Below are 22,372 nucleotides of genomic sequence, written 5' to 3' on the forward strand. Positions count from 1 at the left end.
AAAATAGTAATTTGATCATTTTCCTAATATTTAGGAATAGTCATTTATTATTTTCCAAATATTTAACACTTTAAAATACTAAAATTTAGATTACTAAGTCTTTCCTTATTTAATTATATAAGAACTTTTAATATTTAGAAAATTTACAATCAAGTTATTTTTTACTTCACAATTAATTTGCTTTGTTATTTGTTTAGGCTTAGTTTCTTTGACTTAGGTTAGGTTCAAAAATAATAAACATCATGTCTATATCATTCAGCTTGTATTCTTTAATTTTAATAACATCACAATTTTAGTAAATAAATAAATTTTATTTAGGTGAAACACAATAATTAATTCTGAGTACAAATTTTAGAGTCATCTATTTGAATACTTGGAAAGAGTAGTCTAAAACAAACATGTCGTTTATTCATTTATAACTTTTAGTCTTCTACTTAAATAATGTTTTTTTTTTGTTCATCTATTTTTTGTATGATATTAGAAAATTATATTCAATAATAAAAATTAAAAATTGATAAAAGAGAGAAAAGGCATGGTTGATAAAAGTCAATGACACACATAATTCTATAAAACAAAGATTTAAAAGTAAAATGTTAGGAAGATATTTATTTGTACCCTTTGGAAATATAACTCTCAATTCTTTTTAAATTTATCATATAAAAAGAATTATTTTTTAAGTTGAAAAAATTCTTAATATAGTATTAATATTCAGATTGATAAAATTGCTAACTTGACATAACAATGATGAAACAGTAGGGACAAAATATATCCTAAATGAGTTGTTATTAATTATTTTTTATCTTTGCATTCATCCTAACAAACAATAACTTGTTCTAAAATATTAACTAACATTAGTTATTTTTAGGCTTTATATTTTTATTTTATCAATTTTCTTTTTTGAGCTATAGCACCACCTCTTATTCACAAATTTTAAAGATCAAAAAATTCAATTTTCAATTTAGAGTTATGGAAAAAGACTCAAATATGTTATCAAACTTTAAAAAATGGCATATCTATGCCACCCGTTAAAAATGAGATATATTCATGCCACTGATCGTACACTATTGGCTCATTTGTGCCATTATTTACTAAAGGTTCTCACACCCGGTATTTACATTATAGACCATTATTTTTTAATTTACACTTGTCATGTGTCGTTTAGTTAGACCACTTCCCATAATTACATAATAATAAAAGTGTAGTTGATCATGTTTGTGTATTCTCGGATGAACTTGAGTATAACTTTCCAAAAATATTTGCACAAAAACTCTTAAGTATTCAAGGGCTTATGTGTCTTAGCTAAACTAAAAGGGAATAATTTGATAACTTGTGAAATTGAAGCAACAAAATTATAAAACTGAGACAAAGTTTAAAGTGACTATGATGATGGATGACTTTTTATGCGACAAAGTTTCTTACTTCTTCGAGTTACCTATTCAGGTCCAATATTATCACTTACAAAGCTATCACTAAATAATTTATAATTTAAACATAATTTTAATATAATATTTATATAATGATATACACACGCCACGCGCGTACACTAAGATTAGTTACATAAAAATACTACCGGATGCAATACTTACGTTGATAAACATAAGGTAAGAAATGGTAACATTGTAGATCAATCTGGCGAAGTGGTACTCAGCGCCAAAATCAGCGAATCAGATGTCTACTTCTTCACCTCTCCGCCGTCTCCTCGCCGGAAACAACACTGCACCCACCAAAATTATAGATATCACAACAACAAAAGCCACCATTACTTCTTCAAGACCCAACTGTCGCACACCCCAAGCAATTGTAGATTATTTTAAAAGATCATCGGAATGCCCCAAATTTCGACGCCAACGCTTCCATTATGAAATTACCGTTCGCCAACTTGCCGACGCCAACCATTTCTCCGGCATTGAAGATATTATCGAGCATCAAAAACACTGCCCAGATATTCGTAATGAGTACTTTGTCGCCCGTCTTATTCTTCTTTATGGCAAAGCCAAAATGTATGATAATGCCCGTAAGCTGTTCGACGAAATGCCTCAATTAAAATGTCCGCGCACTGTCTTTTCCTTCAATGCCCTTTTGGAGGCATGTCTTAAGTCAGAGAGATATGATAAAATTGGCGGGTTATTTCGCGAATTGCCCCAGAAATTGTCAATTGAGCCTGATCTAGTGTCCTATAACACTGCCATTAAGGCATTATGTAAGGCTGGTTCATTGGATTCTGCCGTGTATTTTATGGATGAGATGGAAAAGCATGAGATCAAGCCGAATATTGTGACTTGTAATACGTTATTAAACGCATTTCATAAAAGTAAAAGGTTTTCTGAAGCTGAAAATTTGTGGGCTGTGATGGAAAAGAGACATATAGTCCCTGACCTTTATAGTTATAATATTAAATTAAATGGTTTGGTTAAAGCTAATGAGGTTTCAGAAGCGATTCAGTTCTTCGAGGAGATTGTTAACAAGGGTTTCAAACCGGACACATTCAGTTACAATGCCATGATAAAAATGTGTGTTGCTGAGAGGAATCTAGAGGAGGCTAAAATGTGGTATGAGAAGATGATGCAAAATGGATGCCTTCCGGATTATGCAACATTTACGATGCTTATTACTTTGGCTTGTGATGCCAATAATTTTGATGTTGCACAGCACTTGTGCAAGAAAGCAATCAAATCATTCAAAGCTATTTATAATTGTTTAATGCAGAGGGTTGTCGATGGCTTGGTTGAGCATTCTAAGATTGAAAATACAAAAGAGCTGGTTAAGTTGGCCAAGTCTTGTAAGAGCTTCCAGTATGAGCTTTCCTTGCCTTTGCATAACTAGTTGTTTCAACTATGTTTTAATCTTTTGATCGCTTACTTGACAAGCTTGATCTTGCCTTAAAGATGAAGTTGATAAAAGGTCTGAGGAATGCTTGGGTGCTCTATAGAAAATTTAGCTTGTTGCATTTCCGTTAAGTATGTTACATTTTGACTGTTATGGTTCCTATAATTGGCTTGACCTAGTAGTAAATAGCTTGGATATTCTATTGGTTCCAGTTTGCCAAAGGAAACTATACTTACAACACGGAAAGAAGCATGTTTGCTATGTTCTGCTTGTTACTGATGATGCTCTTTCAGTCAGGTGCAAAGCTGTTTATGTATCAAAAAACTTATTACTTCATACATGCTGATTCGATTTTCACACTCTACCAGGACATGTAATTAACCGTTGGAAGGTTCGTATTCCTCGAGTTGTCATCGAATAAGGCATCTTTCTCGAAGGTGACTCGTAGATTTCCATTTATGTATGCATATGTGAAATAGAAGATTTATTATCGGAAAAGGACAGAATATTATGGCCCCCAAGGCAGCGTGATTTTCCCATACAATGTAGATGTTTTGGTAAATGTGAAGATCACAATAGATGGACAAAAATGGGATAGCAGGAGCCAGGATGGTTGATCACGAAGGTAGTCTTCATGTTAAGGAAAAGTCTAATTGCAACTAAGCAGTATGGGACAGCACCAGCCCCTGACCAATATAAACAACCTTCCGAGCTTGTTCATGTGTCAAACGAATCTTCTATAGTTTTGTAATCTGGCCAATTGTTTTGCTTCCTTTGTTGATATTTTATTTGTTTAATGGGTGCTTATGATTTTTCATTGACCTCTCTATTTTTGGCTTCAAAATAAACAAGAGGATATTGTGGGTTTTCCCTGAGATTATTCTTTTACCATTTGGCGTTCTAACCCGCATGTGAAAAAATGAGGAATTTACACAAAATACAACTTATTTAATACTTATTTAAATAAGTTACCACTGCTTTTAGAAAATTACATGAATACTTTTTTTTTTTTCAAATTTGCAACATTTCATATCCCTTATATATATCTCTTAATTGAATTAATAGTATTGAATCCTTAATTTTAAAAGTATGTTATTATAATATGTTTCCTTGAAATAGGACTTGAGAATTCATACCTATAGTTTGTCAACGAGTAATGGAGGAAAACGGCCGTTTGCATCAGCTCCGCCACTTTCAAAGGGCCTCAAAACAGCCATCCTAACCCATCCCTTTATCCTTTTCAATATTTTTTCCAAAGAAGTTTTCTACAATCTAAATTAGAACCTAAAATTTTATTAAATTTGCTAACACTTTTTATACGATGATGTGTAAGTGTTTACAAGACAATATATCAATATTACGTAAAATTTCATAATATTCAAGAAAGTCGACTTTATTTTGCAAACAGAAGAGGTTAGTTGTTGACAAAACTTTAAAATTGTCAGTTAAGTTCCAAGAAATTATTAATCAATAATCAAAATAAATGAAAAGACACTTCACAAAAAGATGCCCTAACCCAAACAATGGACAGATGCAAACCAAAATATACTTACACAACACTCACATACATATAGAATATAGTTAACATGAAAAAAAATAAACTGAAGGGCAATAAACCAACACGAACTGAATTCTCCTATAAATTTTGTTATGTTCAGACTTGATTCTTTGACTCCTTTTAATTTTTATAGTTGAAATTTAAATTAAATTATATTATTATATTATAATACAATGAAGAATTAACCCTATAATATAATTGCAAACATTTTGTTGTCATACCAAGGTAGTTTTTGGCCATTTAGAAGGGGAGTTGTGACTAGTGAAAAAGTAAGGGATAAGACTGGATCAAATTTAGGAGAAATTGACACCGTGTGACAATATATAATAGGAATTGACAAATTTTTAACCTCCTTAATTTTTGATTTTTTATACCCAAATATTTATTTATGATCGCCTTCTATTCTTAAGCCATAAAATAAGTTTTGTACTATTTTTCTCTCTCATATCCCCTCAAATTTCTCCTATCCCCTACCCCGTATATATTCTCCCTCTCTCTCTACTTCTTGATATCTTCTCATCTGCCGAACGCTGGAGCAATTGCCACCGTCACCATTTCTACCGTGGTCGTTATTCATTGATACTGCCGCCCTCAGCCACCCAATCTCATTCACAGTCGAATTTTAATCTCGCTGGAGAAAGAGAAGAAGTCGTGAAATTTCTCTCTCAGGTCTAATCTTCTTATTTACTAAAAGAGTACACAAAGTCGACACAGTCAAACAAAAGACAGTGAAATTGTCGCCATTTACAGACAATTGCTCTTGAAAAAGCAATGGAAGAAGGAAAGATTTTGACAGATATTTTCTCGCTGTAATGGAACTTGTATTTTCTATTAATATATTTCAATGTATCTCGCTGTATTTCAATGTATTCATTATCTTTTTTTCATTGTATTTCAATGTATCTCGCTGTATTCTATGTATTTCATTGTATTCATTGTCTTTTTTCATTGTATTTCAATGTATCCCGCTGTATTCTATGTATTTCATTGTATTCACTGTCTCGTTATATTCCATGAATGTATTCATATATATTTTTTTTAATTAATATAATTTATGTATTTAGATGTATTATATAATTTCTCTGAAGATTACTATGTTTTGGGGGTATTTTTCGGTTGAGAATCTTTTTATAACTGGAAATACAAAATTTGTCTGTTATAATTGAGTTTGTTGAGTTATATTAGGAGTCTATTATGTTAATTGATTCACTTTCCGTTTAAAAATAGTGTAATCCCTTGTTTCACGCCGTGAGTACAGTCGAATACAATAAACTGTCCAGCTGTAATCTCATGTTTCACGCCATGAATATAGTCGAATACAAAATTCTGTCTACCTTTAATCCCTTGTTTCACGCCTAGAAATGTTATTTTATTCATGAATATAGTAGCTTAAATACGAATACACTCTAAAAAAATCTAAAAACATAATTATAGAAAGTAATATAGTAAATGGTAGCTACAAATAGCTAATTCTGAAATGTTTCTCGAAAAAGTAAGGGATAAGACGGGATCATTTAGACCATATTCTGGACCGGGCTTCATATAGAGCAAGCCCACTTTCCTAATTGGTTTAAACCTCAACTACGAAATTCTAATCTAGCGACATTTCACATGTCTTCTTCTTCCCTTTATCGCCGGCTTTACGGCATCTTTACGGAGAATCAAAAAGTAACCATCAAGCTTAAAACTGACAAGCCCAAAACAACCTTCTTAAAATCCACCAAGCTCACACCTAAACTTACCGAAAAACAAGAACTCCAAACTATAATTAACAACTTCAAAAAATCGTCGGAATCCCCTCAATTCCGACGCCATAACTCCAACTATCAAACCGCCATTCGCCGCCTTGACAATAATTCTTCCGCTATCGAAGACATTCTTGAGCACCAAAAACAATACCCAGAAATTAACAATGAGTTATTTGTCTCCCGCCTCATACTCTTATACGGCCAAGCAAAAATGTATGAACATGCCCGTAAATTGTTCGACGAAATGCCAAACTTAAAATGTCAACGAACTGTTTACGCTTTCAATGCCCTTTTAGAAGCCTGCGTTAGGGCAGAAAAGTACGACACTGTGAGAGAGTTGTTTCAGGAATTACCTGAGGAGTTATCGATTGAGCGTGATGTAGTGTCCTATAATACCTTGATTAAGGCATTATGTAAAGCTGGTTCTTTGGATTCTGCTGTCAGTGTAATGGAGGAGATGGAAAATCAGGGGATTAAACCTGATAAAGTGACTTTCAATACGCTTTTGAACGCGTATCATGATTGTAAAAAATTTTCTGAAGCAGAGGATTTGTGGGTAGTGATGCAAAAGAAAAACATTGTTGCTGACTTGTGGAGTTACAACATCAGATTACGAGGTTTAGTTGCGAATAACCAGGTTAACGAGGCGATTGGGTTGTTTGAGGAGATGGGGAAGAAAGACATCATCCCCAATGCTTTGAGTTATAACACGATAATCAAAATGTTTGTGGGTGATAGGAACTTGGAGGAGGCGAAAAGATGGAATGAGAAAATGGCGGAAAATGAGCGTTATCCGGATAATGCAACATTTGGGATGCTCATTCATTTTGCTTGTGACAAGGATGATCTTGATTTTGCACTTGACTTGTGTAAGAAATCTATGGACTCAAAAGTTACAGTTCATAATGCAACAATGCAGAGGGTAGTTGATGACCTGGTTGATGTCTTCGATAGCGGAAAGCCGCAAAGGAGCTGGTGAACTTGGCCAAATCATATAAGCGATTCCGGTATAAGCTTTTGTTTCCTTTGCTTCAATAGTTATGCGCTTTTATGTGTACTACTGTTCTTGCTGAACTATGTTTTTAGGATTTATTAATGTGTTTATGAATAGCCCTCATGATTTAAGAGTATAAGTTCTGAGGAATGCTTCAATTGAATGTAGGAAGGATGCCGGGGGTCTATTTGGAAACAGTCTCTCTACCCTGGGGTAGGGGTAAGGTCTGCGTACACACTACCCTCCCCAGACCCCACTAAGTGGGATTATACTGGGTTGTTGTTGTTGTATAAACTGCCCTCATGATTTAATAAGAGTATAAGTTCTGAGGAATGCTTCAACTGAACGTATAAAAGTTTTGCTATTAGCTATTTAGGTCCATTGTTATGTTAACTGCAGAATATATCAAAACGAATTTGCCAGTCTTAATTAACCATGCTAAAGAATCTTATCCTGGGCTTGAGGTATATCAATGATATGAAAGCTTCCAGATCAGCTGATAATGTTAGCACTGTTGGTAGGAGCATTATAACTAAAGGAAAGATAATTAGTGTTAGCACCATAGGCACCTATATTAGAGGCAAAAGATTTATAAGAAAACCCAGGCTCCCCGGTTTTGGTTCAGTAGCAAGAACACAACGTATGATGTGTGTGTTTAGGCTCGCGTCACAAGTTCGAACTCTGCCACGGGCAAAAATAGCAAAGTGGAATGCTAATTTTATCGAGCTTCAAATCGTGCCCAGTTGGCTCTCTTAAGATTTTCGATTGTGAAAAATAAAAGAAGATTGTAATACACCCAGTTCAATTGGACTGACTAAAAAACAATACACTCAGTACAATAGGTCAACCGTAGTAGGTTGAAGGGTTAGCCATAAAACTTTCAGCAGTATAAACTCAAATCTCACTGTAGGTCTATGTCATTATTAACTTCAATGCAACAATAATAATACCTTTTAATCTGCTATGAAAGAAGATTTGAAATTCTGAGGATTTCCGTCAATTCACACTTTCATCATCAACATATATGAGAAGTCTGTTGACTTAATACATTCAACTTTATTTTTAAACAATCACCAATAGGTTGCCGATTTTTTTTTTTTTTTTTTTTTTTTTTTTGAATTGGTAACTTGGGTTGCCGAAAATTATAGGCAAAAGGGAAATAGACAAAGTGGAAGGGACTTGACTAATACCTCTACACATCTAACTAGAATAGATAAGGCATATCCCTAAGCATTATGGATTTGAGTAAAACTAAAGTAAAAACCATATGCATTATCTTAATTTCGTGCTATACTTAAGGTAAAAGATACCCTTGCGCTTGACCATCTTTTTATCCTTGAATTATAGATATGATTTTTCATGTTGCCAAAGAACTCAATTATGTGCATAATCGTGAGTCTCCACATCTTTGTCACAAAATATTATCCTTATACGATCTTCTAGAACAGGAAGGTGATGATTCTCATCATATATGTACATCATAGGAACCGTTCTGGCTACATTGAGACATGTCTTTTGAAAGGAGAATGGAATTGGAGTTGGTGATAGGCATTGTTTGTTAAGATTTTTCCATATGTTTGAAACCATGTCAATAACATGTTGCCTTGCATCTTCAGTAGTTAAGCCATGTTGTTCTTTCATCAAGTACTCTATATACGATCCATCACTCCCTTCTTGCTGCTTGTCCTACAGAACAATTAAAACTAGGAATTAGAAGAAAAATTGGAGAATATAATTTGATGGTTAACCTTTCCCTGGCTTGGTGACACACCTCCACTTAATCATCAGTGATAAAGACACCCTTTAGAAAGGGTGCCATGTGACAACGCTTGGCAAAAAGATTTCCTTACATATGGGTGTGTGAGTAACATTTTTCCAGAAAATACTATACACATATACAACAGGCCAACACCAGTTAAAAATTAACATAAATTAAGTTTCAATACAGGAAGTAAAGTTTCAAAACTAATACTATAACTCTAGACTTCACTTACAAGTCAATTGGGACAATAGATCGATTCCACTAACAAAATCTCGCATACGCCACTGAACTTGAGAATCAGTGGAGGTAATCAGTAGATCCAAGGTTCAAGTTACAGTGGAGGTAAGTGAAGAACTATTGTTGATCCTTTAGGGGTATAGTAGGTAAAAAGAAAAACAATCATTTGAAATTGAAAACCATTATCTTTTTACCTGAGCATTCCCGAGGTCATCTAGAAGGCGAAGAATTTGGGCAATGGAAGATATCATGCCTTGTACATTAGCCAAGACATTTGAAGAATATTTAGTTGCTGCTCCATGCCCCAAGAGAAAGTAAAGGTTGATAAGCACCATAGGCACCCCTGAACATACTATCCCATTCTTTAACTACTCCTATCTGCTGCTGGCATATCTCCAAAATTAAACCATTTAGCTTCCTCCAGACATGCATCGTGCAAACTTGCCCACTACGATAATTTTAAATAGATCAGCTTAAATAAAGTGGTATTTTTACAAATACTTTAGTAATTAGTACTACTACAAGTTTGTCAAAAACATACAGCTTTTCTCAAGTGGTCAGTATGGTTCGACCTAGGGGTGTACAAATGAAACCGACAAACCGCACCAATCCGATAATCCGAGTCAAACCGAGAAAAAAAACCTGACTATGGTTTGGTGTTAGAAAAAAAACCCAACCATAATTGGTTTGGTTTGGTTTTAACTGAAAAAAGTCAAACCGAAACCAAACCAACCGACATTATATATATATAGAAGCTTTAAATATGTTTAATACATCGGAATATTTATTGTAGTGTAGTTTATAAATATTTCTTAAGCTTTTTCATAGTTTTATCTTTTAACGTATTATTTCAAGCTTGCACTTATAATTTTGGATGCTCCAATAAATTTAAATTGTAATAAATCAAATAAATCCTAAACCAAAATTAAATCAATACTAATGCTAATAAAAGACATTCAATTCAATAGTACTATGACTGAAAAAAGTGTTAAATATCTATTTTTTAGTTTTCCCATGGTTTAGATAAAATACATAACTTATTTTTCTTTTAATATTTAGTCATGTAAATAATTAGTACTTATTAGTCGTATTTATTTTAGCAACTTAGTAATTTTAAATTGTGTTTGTTTTCATTATGGCTTATTAATAATATTTATTTTATGCGATTTTATTATCTTGATTGTTGAATATTTTAGTACAATGCCATGACTCATCTCATATTAATGTTATTTTATTGAAAAATACCTTATATAGTTTCGTCTTACAATGATTAAAGAAATATTTGGAGCATAAATTCTATATTTTGTGCTATGAAGACTTTATAAAAAAAACCCGAAAAAATCCCGACTTTTATTGGTTTGCTCTTTAGATTTAATAACCCGACACAATTGGTTTGGTCTTTAGATTTAATAACCCGATACAATTGGTTTGGTTTGGTAATTGAAAAATCCGAACCAACCCGACCTATGTGCACCCCTTCGACCAATGCTCTTTATACACCACAAGACCAATATGCTCTGTTGTCTCATATAAAGTCATGAAGCACATCCTCATTTAGTTTGGTAGTTGCTCGATAGCAGAGATTTCCCATCTAACGGAGGGAGAAATACTTTTTATTTGTATTTTAAATTTATTAGCTAAATGAAATCTTGTTAATCTAAAACAAACGGACGTTAAGGGTGTGTTTGGTACGAAGGAAAATGTTTTTCATAGAAAATATTTTCCTAGAAAATGTTTTCATGGAAAATGAGCAGTTTTATCACTTATTTTCCCTTGTTTGGTTGGTGAGTGGAAGATATTTTCTAATGTTTGGTTAGACAGTAGAAAATATTTTTTTAGGAAAATATTTTTTATGCAACTCTCCTCACCCCTCCCCCCACCCCTACCCCTCCCCTTCCCCAAGTCTCTAAAAACTGATACAACCCAAAGGAACTAACGTGCTGCTTTACTTTTTACGCAAAACCGCGAACTTTTGAACCCGTAAACTTTATAATTTTCAAACCCGTAAACTTCCAAACACATAAACCTCCGAACTCATAACTTGTAAAATTTCGAACCTGTAAACTGAAAGATGAAAAAACTAAAATTGAAAATATATAAATAAAAAAAATATTTTTTTTTCGGAGGGAGGGAGGGGGTGCAGAAAAACGAAAAAATAGAAATTAAAAAAAAGGTAAAAAAAAACTTTTTTTATGTGTGTGTGTGTGTGTGTGTGTGGGGGGGGGGGGGGGGTGTTAGGGGGTTAATTTGAAATTGCAAAAAAATAAAAAGTAAATTCTTTTTTGGTGGGGAGGGGGATGCAGAAGAATGAAAAAAACAGAAATTTGAAATTACAAAAAAAAAGTTAATTTTTTTTTTGCGGGGGAGGGGTAGCAGGGTGGGTGGTGACAAAAAAAATTAAAATTTTAAAAAAAAAGCCTTTTTGTTGAGAGGGGGTAAGGTGGGGTTTGGTGGGTGGGTGTCGGGGGTGTGAGATGGGGGAATAGGGTGGGGAAGATTGAGAAGGAGTTTTGGAAAATGTATGTTTTCCAAAATATTTAAGCCAATCAAACGTGGAAAAATTAAAAAATATTTTCGGGAAAATGTTTTCCTTCGTAATACCAAACACACCCTAAAATATAAAGTTTTCAGATTGTACCTACCCGTTGACAGCTTCTGTGAACAGAACGAGTTCGTCGAGAGTACCATAAATATCAAACATATCATCGACTAAGTAGACAAGAGAGATTGGTTTAACTGGCTCCATTCGTTCCTTGGACATTGTTGGACCCGGCACAGCTCCCACGGACCACATATACCATTTAAGTCTTGAGTCCGAGAAATTAAGTTCCTTCCTCCATCTAATATGACAAAGAGACACACGTGACCAGGCTGATCACTACATAGTAGGATGTAAGAATTCATGTTACATTGTACTAAAAAAATGCTTTTTCGAGAAGATATATAGTTAAAGCAATGGGAAAGAACAGAACTTACTTCAGAACTTGACGTATTTCTTCGTTGTAAATGCGTTGCAGTTTATCAAATTCGATTAATGCGAGATCTTTGAGTATAGATTCCCACCCCTTAAGGAATACTTTGGCAAGTTTTTGCGGATAGGATGTCGCAATGTTTGACGAGCCAGTGCGGATTGATATCCATTTAGACACTACTATGCCTTCTCCTTTAGTACTGAGATGAGTGGCAATCAATCCCTTTAAATCTTGCCTTAATTCCTCTGGAAAACATCCATCCTCTTAAACGCGTCTGCACAAGGTAGATTACATGTTTAAGTAAAGGATTTATCTTATAATTTATAAACTAACAGTGCAAACTTTTTCACGAACACTACATGTTACGTATAATCTAATTACAAGTAACTGTCTATAGTAAGTAGAGTTTAATTAAGTTCGATGCAGCAATGTTCTAGAAATATTTACTCAATCATGTGCTAGCTTAAACGTTTATTACATGTAATGATTGGCAATAAGCATTATTGATAACTCGAAAAACTAGTAACACGTGTTTAAATTATGCTGATAGTGCAAAAAAATTTATACTATCAATGCAAATAACTTAAATTAAAGGCAAAATACATAAAATTCCCCCTAAACTTGTACGAATAATTCGATTGAACAAACTCTACGAGTGTTCATGTACCCGTTATTATTATGTAGAGTGAAATTAATACCCCTTTATGCATATACAATCCGTTGCATAGTAGGAGGTGATTTACATTCTCCCTATAATTTTGCCACACCATTACCATGTCATCATTTAATTTTACGTTTTCCATTTTTAAATTATTTCTATTTTCATTCCGTTTTCACTTTTTTCTGTAATCCCTTTCCCAAATTTTTACTTCTCTGGTCACTGTAGCACTTCACAGTTCATACCAAAATCTTGAGTTTCATCTTGATTGAATAATGATAACGGTATTTGACAAAGATGCCAAGAGAAAGAAAACTAGGGTGAGAGATGAATAAAAGAGGTTGAAGATTGACTGAGACAAAAATAAAAAAGCTAGCTCGAGGAATTTTTCCACCCAATATCTGTCAATGTTGTTAGGTAATTTTTTCTGCCAATGCTAACGGATTTTGAATGAAAGTTGTATTCTTTGGAAACCAAATCTCGAGTGATTGAGAAAAATTAAAATTTATTGTCTTTGAAACTTGAGTATTAGATAAAGAGACCATAGTAATAGAAATTATGAGTATTAGATAAAGATACGTACATTGAAACGGTGGATTTAAAAGTGTTTGTTATGGAATCATGGAAGGGAATTAAATTGAGTTGTGAAGCAAAAAAGGTATTAAGAATATTGGATCTATGATGAGAAAAAGAAACGAAGAAGTGTGTGTGTTGGGGGGGGGGGGGGATGAGGTGGTGAGGAGGAAGGAGAAAGAGTTTGGTTTCTTTCTATTTATTTATTTTTGTTATTTATGCCCTTATAAAAAAAAATCTTTTTATTTTTTTGCCAAAAAATAATTCACTTAGTGTTCAACCGAATTATCTGAACGAGTTTAGGGAGGAACTTATGCATTTTATCTAAATTAAATGTTAGCATGGTAAGAGTAAGTAACATATTATTACCGGTTAAACTACATTGATTAGTATAATGTTTGAAATATTTTTATTATCACTATATATAACTCGAATACAAACAAATTATGATAATTCAAGTTTTTGGGTAGATGATTAATTAGAAGAACAATTACTTGTAAAAGGTTGATATTAGGAATATATTAGATATGTCCTAGATCCAATCTCATATTTGATGGTTTGAACATATTTTTGTGAACGTTATTTCATATAAAATATATATGGCATTTGATATTCTTTTATCATTATTATTAATTGCTTGATTAATTTGATAAGGTCTTTAATTAAATTTTGAGACTTGTCATCGTGATTGAGATCATGATAATGAGAGTAAAATTTCTTATAATTTAATCTAAATTTTGTTCTTGAGCATAAGATTATTAATTTGGACATTAGTAATCCGGTTAGATCAATATCTATGTGATCGTCTGATGTTTGGCTATAAATATATAGTGCATTACTTACCTTACATTTAGGGGCTTTAATGTTAAATTATAATATATATGTGCTTAATTGAGTTTATTTTATGTGTAGGTACGTTGAAGATGAAATTGGGAGCAAAATAGAGATTTTATGTGTATTTTATGCACTACAAAAATGGTTCATGATTATTTCCATGCAATTGAAGACAAAAGAAAACAAATAAAAATTAAGAGAGGCAGTTGGACAAAGCTTGGAATTGTGCATCAAGCTTTGATTATTTGAAATTAGACAAAGCAGCACATGAAATAAGCCTTATGTGGAAGAGTAAAAAGTTTCAGTTCACAAGGCTTTGCCTAACTCGAGAATGTGTGACGCATTACAGCGCGAGGCGGCTAGACTTCCTCGCGTTTGAGCTCGCGACGCGAGGGTTGCAGTGAGATGGTTCACCTTGCGTTTTGCCTCGCAACGCGCATGTCATGGGCGGCTTTCCAGCCATGCCCCATGTCCCCTTGGGCGCGTCCCGTGGCATCCTAGCAAGCCTCTCAATGCCTAGCGTCACGGACGGCCTCGTGGTCTTGGCCGCGCCAAGTGACAAGCGTGCATGTGTCTCTGTCGTCCCACCGATATCCCTCGCCAGCGCCCCGCCGCAGGCAGATGCCAATAGCGTCGCGCGCGCAGACCGTGATGTCAAAGACAATACTGCTAACAACGGACCTATTTATACCTTGTAGAAAACTAAGTCCTTTTCATTGTAAATATAGAGTAGTTTTATTTCATGTACTTCCATTATATTTCTCTAGCTTAATCAAGTCTAGTATTGTAGCTTTCGTTTATTTTTTAAGCATTATTAGGGGGGATCAAGCATTCAAAAATTTCTAGCAAGCAAACGATTCTCTGTACTGGTGTCTCTCCCCCTCGACACCGCGTTGTCTTTTTGTAATAGCTTTCATTAATGCAATCAAGCTTTCTCTCATTCTCAACTCTCATTTTTGTTCTCTCAATTGCTCTTGACATTAGTTTTCCCGTACGGTACTGACAATCTCGTCTAGCGTACGAAGGGGACCTCAGTTGGCGGACAGTAACTGCACTAACATCAGTTGCTTAGCCTTATGTCGCCCTTCCAAGGAATCTCAGGAAGACGCCGTGTAACAGTTAGTATCAGAGCCAGGTTCGACATCAAACGAGGGAACGAATTGTCATTACCACCATTTCTGACCATGGTGAATCATGGGGACCGCATTGCGGCAATTGAATAGACGGTTGACGGATTACGGCTCATCATGGATATGGTGCCTGAACTAAGAACCAACCTAGTGCAAAGGTTGGACGACCTGGACCGCAGGGTGCTCCAGGACGAAGTTGTCATAGAAAATATCAGTCGCGACTCCGAGGGAGACCGACAAACTCTGAGAGAGGCAGTCGAAATTTTTGTCAAATTCGAGGGACTCTAACAAGAGCATCCCGAGGATTTAGCTTAAAGGGCACAAGAGACAGGCAGGGTGACTGCCATGCAACAAACTATTGATGACTTGACAGACAAGCTCAATGTTGTCGATGCTGCTTTACAGGTCCTGCTTCGAGGAGGTGGAAACCAAATCGTGGCGCTGTGAACCCCGCTTCCACGACACAAAAACTGAAAATTCTTGAGCCAAAGTCGTATAGTGGAGCTAGCAATGCCATGGAAGTGGAAAACTTCATCTTTGACATCGAATAGTACTTCGATGATGTTGGGGGCCTACAAAAAGGTAAGAAGGTAGCAACTGTTGCCATGTATCTTCAGGGTGATGCTAAACTCTGGTGGCGGGTGAAGTACGAAGCCATCAGGGTCGGTGAAGATGCTCTCGAGACATGGGCAGTACTAAAGGCTGCCATACGCCTATAGTTCTTCCCCGAAAATGTTGAATATAATACAAGGAGAAAGCTATGAGAGCTCCGCCAGACCAAATTAGTGTAGGACTACGTGTGGAAATTCTTCGCGCTCATGCTAAACATACATGACATGAGGGACAAAGACAAGCTATTCACCTTCCTAGAAGGGTTGAAACCTTATGCCCGTATGGAGCTGCAAATACAGAGGGTAGATACCCTACCCAAGGAGATCCAAGCGGTTGAATGCCTTGGGGACTATCAAGTGGAAGCTCGGAAGGATAGGCCTCAACCACCTGCCCGAGCGGGATTCAAAGGGGGCCAGCCTAGCAATGGTGGCCCTAGCAGAAGTGGGGGAGATCGGAGTGCAACCAAATCTAAGGCTCCTTCCTGAGGCAGCAATAGTGCTGCATCAAACAACCATGACCGTGGGAGAAAGCCCCCTTCAGGATGCCGTCATTGCGGCGGACCACATTGGAATAATGAGTGTCCACATGCATAGATGAACGCCCATCTAGCTTTTACTGATGGGACGGATGGCGACACAGACGATGCAGACCAGACCGAACCAGTAGGTTCCTTTAATGCAATTGTTGGCTCCATTTCTAAAGCCTTAGCGGGAACCAGTGCTGGTATCCGTAAGAAGAAGGACCCCTACCCAAGCACCAAAAAAGGAAAAAAGAAGGCGGATGAGAGGACTCATCCTAAACAAAAGAGGACCTTAATATTCGTCGAGATGAAGGTAAATGGCAAACTCATTCGGGCGATGATAGACACATGTGCTACCCACAACTACTTAGCCTCGGCTCAGGTGGAGCGCCTTGGTCTAGTTGTAGGAAAGGGCAGAGGTAGTGTCAAAGCTATCAACTCACCTCCTCAGTCAGTGGGTGAGATAGCCAAAGAGGTACCAGTGAAGCTTGGACCTTACAAAGGAAAATTCAACCTACGCGTGGTGATCATAGATGACTTCGAGTTAATAGTTAGATTGGAATTCCTGAGGCAAACCAACACCATGCTTGTACCGTATGCTAGCATGTTACTGATGATGGGAGCCAACGGGACCAAGCCCTTCATTATCCCGTGCATGCCCATGAAGATAGCCGTTGAGAATATTTCGGTCTTGCAGTTGAAGAAGGGGGTCAAAAGATATGAACCTACGTTCCTGGCAACCCTCTGCATTGAAGATATAGAACGTTCCTCGGGTCCCATTTATGAACCCGTGAAGGAGTTACTACTAGAGTTTGAAGATGTCATGCCACAAGACATGCCAAAGCAACTACCACTTAGGCACACTTTGCACCATGAATTTGAGTTAGTGCCGAGCGCAAAGCCACCCACCCTGGCACCTTACAAAATGTCACAACCCGAACTCACCGAGCTTCAGAGACAATTGACGAAAATGATAGACATAGGGACCATCATGCCCTCCAAATCCCCATATGGGTCCCCTGTGCTATTCTAAAAGAAACATGATGGCAGCTTGCGACTCTGTGTGGACTATCGGGCTCTAAACAAAATCACTGTGAAGAACAAGTATCCTATTCCGCTAATGGCAGACTTGTTCGATAGACTGGGTGGTGCGATGGTATTCACCAAGATAGACCTGAAGGCAAGTTATTGGAAAGTTCGGACTGCAGAGGGTGATGAACACATACGACCTGTGTGATAAGATATGGGTTGTACGACTTCCTGGTTATGCCGTTCGGCTTGACTAACGCCCCAACTACATTTTGCACCTTGATGAACCAAGTCTTTCGAGAGTGCATTGACGAATTCGTGGTGGTCTACTGTCACGACCCAATTCCCGAACCTGGTGGTGATGGCGCCTCTCATGAAGATAAGGCCATCCATTCAACCTAATTCATCCTTTTAAGATAATTAATTAACACAATTATAGTATAAACATGGTTTAATAATATCCAATAGTGGAAAGTATAGATAAAATACGGAAATCCAACCCAACTCAGCCCTAACCGGGGTGTCACAAGTCATGAGCTAGAGTTTACTAAAATTCTACAAAGTATGGAATTAGGAACGACATCTGAAGATATCATAAATACAAAAGATAAGGGAGAAAACGGATCTGCGAACGCCATGTAGATACCTCGATAACTCCGATGAAAACTGAACAGCAGAAAACTCGCTCTATACCTCAGGAATACCAGTACCTCCATACATGGTGCAGGGAGTAATGTGAGTACTCCGACCCAGTGAGTAATAAATATAAATAATAACTGAAGGTAAGAAAACACGTTAAGGCACACAACACTCTATACAGAAGCAGTGAAATCATTTAAAATAACAATTCAGTGAAACATCATGTGAAATTTCTTTTAAACCAGTAAAAACAGGTAATTTGGCAGTAAAATGACGAGTAGAAGTCTGCCTCTCGGGCTCAATATCAAAACAACAAATAGAAATCTGCCCCTCGGGCTCAGTATCAAAATAATAAGTAGAAATCTTCCCCTCGGGCTCAGTATCAAAATAATAAGTAGAAATCTGCCCCTCGGGCTCAGTATCTCAGAACAATATCAGCCCCTCGGGCTCAGTATCTCATAACAGTATCAGCCCCTCGGGCTCATAACAGTATGAAGCAACCAGTCAATGAAATAAGAGCACATAATTATTATGGCGGATAATGCAGATGAGGAATAAATGCATGAGTGCAATGCAATGCATATGACGGTACCCTCTGGTACCCACTGCGGCGTGCAGCCCGAACCATCCATATTTATTTATCATCGACGACGCTCACTGGGGGTGTGTACAGACTCCGGAGGGGCTCCTACAGCCCAAGCGCAATAACAAGCCATCTCGTGGCATCAATCAAGTCCTGGTCAGTCATTTTAACCTGACCAATTTATATCACATAGTGCCATTGTTACCACTGTTTCAAGTCACATCATACAGTGTCATTGTTACCACTGTTTCAAGTCACATCATACAGTGTCATTGTTACCACTATTTCAAATCACTGCTGCGGCGCGCAACTTGATCCATGCTCAGTCCAGAAATCATAATAAGCCCCCTGGGCATTTGTAAAACAGTAGTTCTCAGCCCGAAATATCATTTAGAAATATCATTTAAGTTTTCAAATCTTAGAAAGATGGTTGAGTTTGCAAAACAGTATTTAAAACCTTGGACTGAGATCAAATGATATGCATGTATGCGAAAACAGTGATGTCAATCCCTGAAGGATTCAAATAATTGGCAAGAAGCGCAAATGTAACAATTAAATCCAAGTAAGGATGATTTTCAATTTAGTTCAAGTAGAAAACACGGTAAAAACATCTCTCGAGACGGACTAAGTCACAATCCCCAATGGTGCTCTACCCCTCGCCCGTTATCCGACGTGCAAGTCACCTCAATATAGCATTACGATGTGAAATTCCGGGGTTTCAAACCCTTAGGATATCATTTACAAGCATTACTCACCTCAAACCGGTGAAATCTCTAGCCCGCGACGCCTTTGCTCTTCAAATCGGCCTCCACGCGCGTCGAATCTATCCAAAATTAGAGCGAATACATCACAATATGATAAGGGAACAATACCCAATCGAAAACAATCGAGAAATAGCAAAAATTCTCGAAACTAGCAAAACCCGAGCACGGGCCCGCTTCTTGAAAAATTACAAAACTCACATTACCGGATTCCTCGTCTCGCCACGAGTCCATACATACCAAGAACTCCCAAATCCGAGCTCAAATGACCTATCAAATACCAATTTGAAATATCAAAAACTCAAGCCCTAGTTCATCAATTTTAGGCGTAATTTCCATGAATTTCTAGACCAATTTCACAATATAATCGAGTTTTAAGTTCAAAGATCTTACCTCCAATCAATCCTCTTCGAAACCCTCTTCATTTGCTCCCCAAAAGCTCTCAAGATGCTCAAAAATGGAGGAAAATGACCCAAAAATCGCGGATATAAACTCACTGCCCAGATGTTTCGAAATTACTGTTCACCCGCGCGGAACTGTTTACGCGCGTGGTCACTGTTCACCCGCACGATTACTGTTCACGCGCGGGGTTACTGTTCACGCTGCTAAAAAAAATACAGCAGCAGCCACAGAAAATTGCAGCACTTTTATTTTTCATTAAAATGGCTCTAACTCCATCATACGAACTCGGAATTCGATGATTCTTGTTCCTATGAGTCACAAATAATAATACAAACATAGTCCTTTAATCGAAACTCAATTCGGAGCTCGTTTGCCCAGTTCAATACCCATTTCGATCGTTAAACAATTAACTCATGTTTCGCGTCAAAATCTCAATCGCGACTTGATAAAATTAGACCAAAATTTCCAGATCAGTCCTATAATTCATTAACAAAATTCCAGAAGTCTCGAAATCAAATTTGGATCTCTAGAACTAAAAATGAACCTTTAGATCATTACATGCTTATGCTCAAAACGGTAAAAATCTTCCAAAAACTCTTCCAAAACTTATCCGAGCCTCATGGGATTCCAACAAAGTATACTAACAAGTCCCATAATATGACACAAATTTAGTTGTTCCTTCGAATCACCAAAAACAACGCAAAAATACTAAATTCACCTCGGATTCAAGCCTATGAACTTTGAAACTTCTAACTTTCACATCAGATGCCGAAACACGTCAAAACTAGTCCGAATGACCTCAAATTTTGCAGACAAATCCAAAATGACATAACGAAGCTACAAAAACTCTCAGAATTCCATTCCGACCCTCGGATCAAAATCTCACCTATCAACCGAAAATCGCCAAAATATTAACTTCGTCAATTCAAGCTTAATTCTACACCGGTCATTACAAAAATATTCCGGACACACTCCTAAGTCCCAAATCACCTAACGAAACTATCCGAACCATACAACTCGCATTTCGAGTGCTCTAACACATAAGTCAATATCCAGTTGACTTTTCCAACTTAAGCTTCCTTAAAAGAGACTAAGTGTCTCAAACCTTACCAAAATCATTCTGGAATGACTTCAAATTTTGCACACAAGTCACATTCGACATTACGGACTTGCCCCATCTTTCGAAACCGCATTCTGACCCCGATATCCAAATTTCCACTTCCGGTCGAATTTTCTCAAAAGCCTTCAAATTTCTATATTTAGCCAAATGACTTCAAAATGACCTCCGGACATCCGAATTCACTTCCGATCGTGCTCCCAACTCCAGAATCACCATACGGAGATATTCCCATACTCGGAATCTCAAACGGACATCTATAACACTAAAATTCCTTCCAACCCAAATTTATGCAATTATTCTAAAATACTAACTTTCACAATATACGCCGAAATGCTCACGGGTTATCCAAAATCAAATCCGGACATACGCCCAAGTCCAAAATCATCATACGAACATATTGGAACTTTCAGATCCCAATTCCGAGGTCGTTTACTCAAAATTCCAATCTTAGCCATTTTTCTTCAACTTAAGGTTGCCGCAATGAAAAGTTTCTTTCCAATTTGACTCCGAATTTCCCGAAATTCAACTCTGACCATACGTACAAGTCAATATACCTGAAATGAAGTTGTTCATGACTTCCAACTGCTAAACGACACGCTAGAGCTCAAAACGACCGGCCGGGTCGTTACATTCTCCCCCACTTAAATAGACGTTCGTCCTCGAACGTTCCAAGAACTGCTCTTAAGTTATCTGAAATCACTGTTTAACACCTCGTGCACCTGCCCGTGCTACCACAACTCATATGGACATATTAGTTTGATTAAATCTGCAGATATCCTCTTTTATCCATACAATAAGCTCAGAACCCAATTCCAACACCTGAAATTCTCTGCCAGACCTGTTCCCTGTATATAAACACTGTATCAACTACCACACGAGGTACCGAACATGACTGCGTACCTTTGTTGAATTAGCACCATGCATTGCATAATTCACCATCTAACCACAATGACACTCCATGAACCTTAATAGCCAAAATTCCACGACTCTGATGCTCCCAATGCATATGATGATATACCTATGCATTCTGTTATAATGTTGACGATACAACCACAACGGAGGAGATGTGCAGAAATTTCTAACCAATTGCAGAGTTAACCAAACATTAATTCTCTCCTTTTTGACTAAAATCATCACCTCATTACTACCCAAATACTGGTAACTGCCATGTAATATACCTCACATAATCCCACTGCAATGGTCCCCGATACCAATAGTCTCGCCTCACCTAGTACGAGCTGCTCAGACAACCAATCACCACAGACAATGACCAACGGTCTCACATGATGCAAAAATGTGCCAATAGGCTATAATGCGAACAAGATACAAAAGGAAATGATTCAGGAATGGACTGCTCAACTCACACAACTAATATGGACTTTTCCCCAGAGAATAGGAATTTATCAAGCCGTTT

General features: G+C 36.8%; 1 protein-coding gene and 1 pseudogene across 1 annotated transcript; both read left to right on the forward strand.

Annotated features, from left to right (window-relative positions):
- The first annotated feature begins 1,547 nt into the window (after positions 1 to 1,547).
- LOC142179568 (uncharacterized) lies at positions 1,548 to 3,643 on the forward strand. The gene has a single exon (XM_075250347.1). The coding sequence runs from the start codon at positions 1,669 to 1,671 to the stop codon at positions 2,821 to 2,823; it is 1,155 nt and encodes a 384-aa protein (XP_075106448.1). The 5' UTR covers positions 1,548 to 1,668; the 3' UTR covers positions 2,824 to 3,643.
- Positions 3,644 to 5,937: 2,294 nt separating this feature from the next.
- LOC107814736 (uncharacterized) lies at positions 5,938 to 15,016 on the forward strand (annotated as a pseudogene).
- The last annotated feature ends 7,356 nt before the right edge of the window (positions 15,017 to 22,372 follow it).

This window comes from Nicotiana tabacum, chromosome 3, assembly GCF_000715075.1.
Source record: "Nicotiana tabacum cultivar K326 chromosome 3, ASM71507v2, whole genome shotgun sequence".
In the NCBI taxonomy this organism is placed as follows: domain Eukaryota; kingdom Viridiplantae; phylum Streptophyta; class Magnoliopsida; order Solanales; family Solanaceae; genus Nicotiana; species Nicotiana tabacum.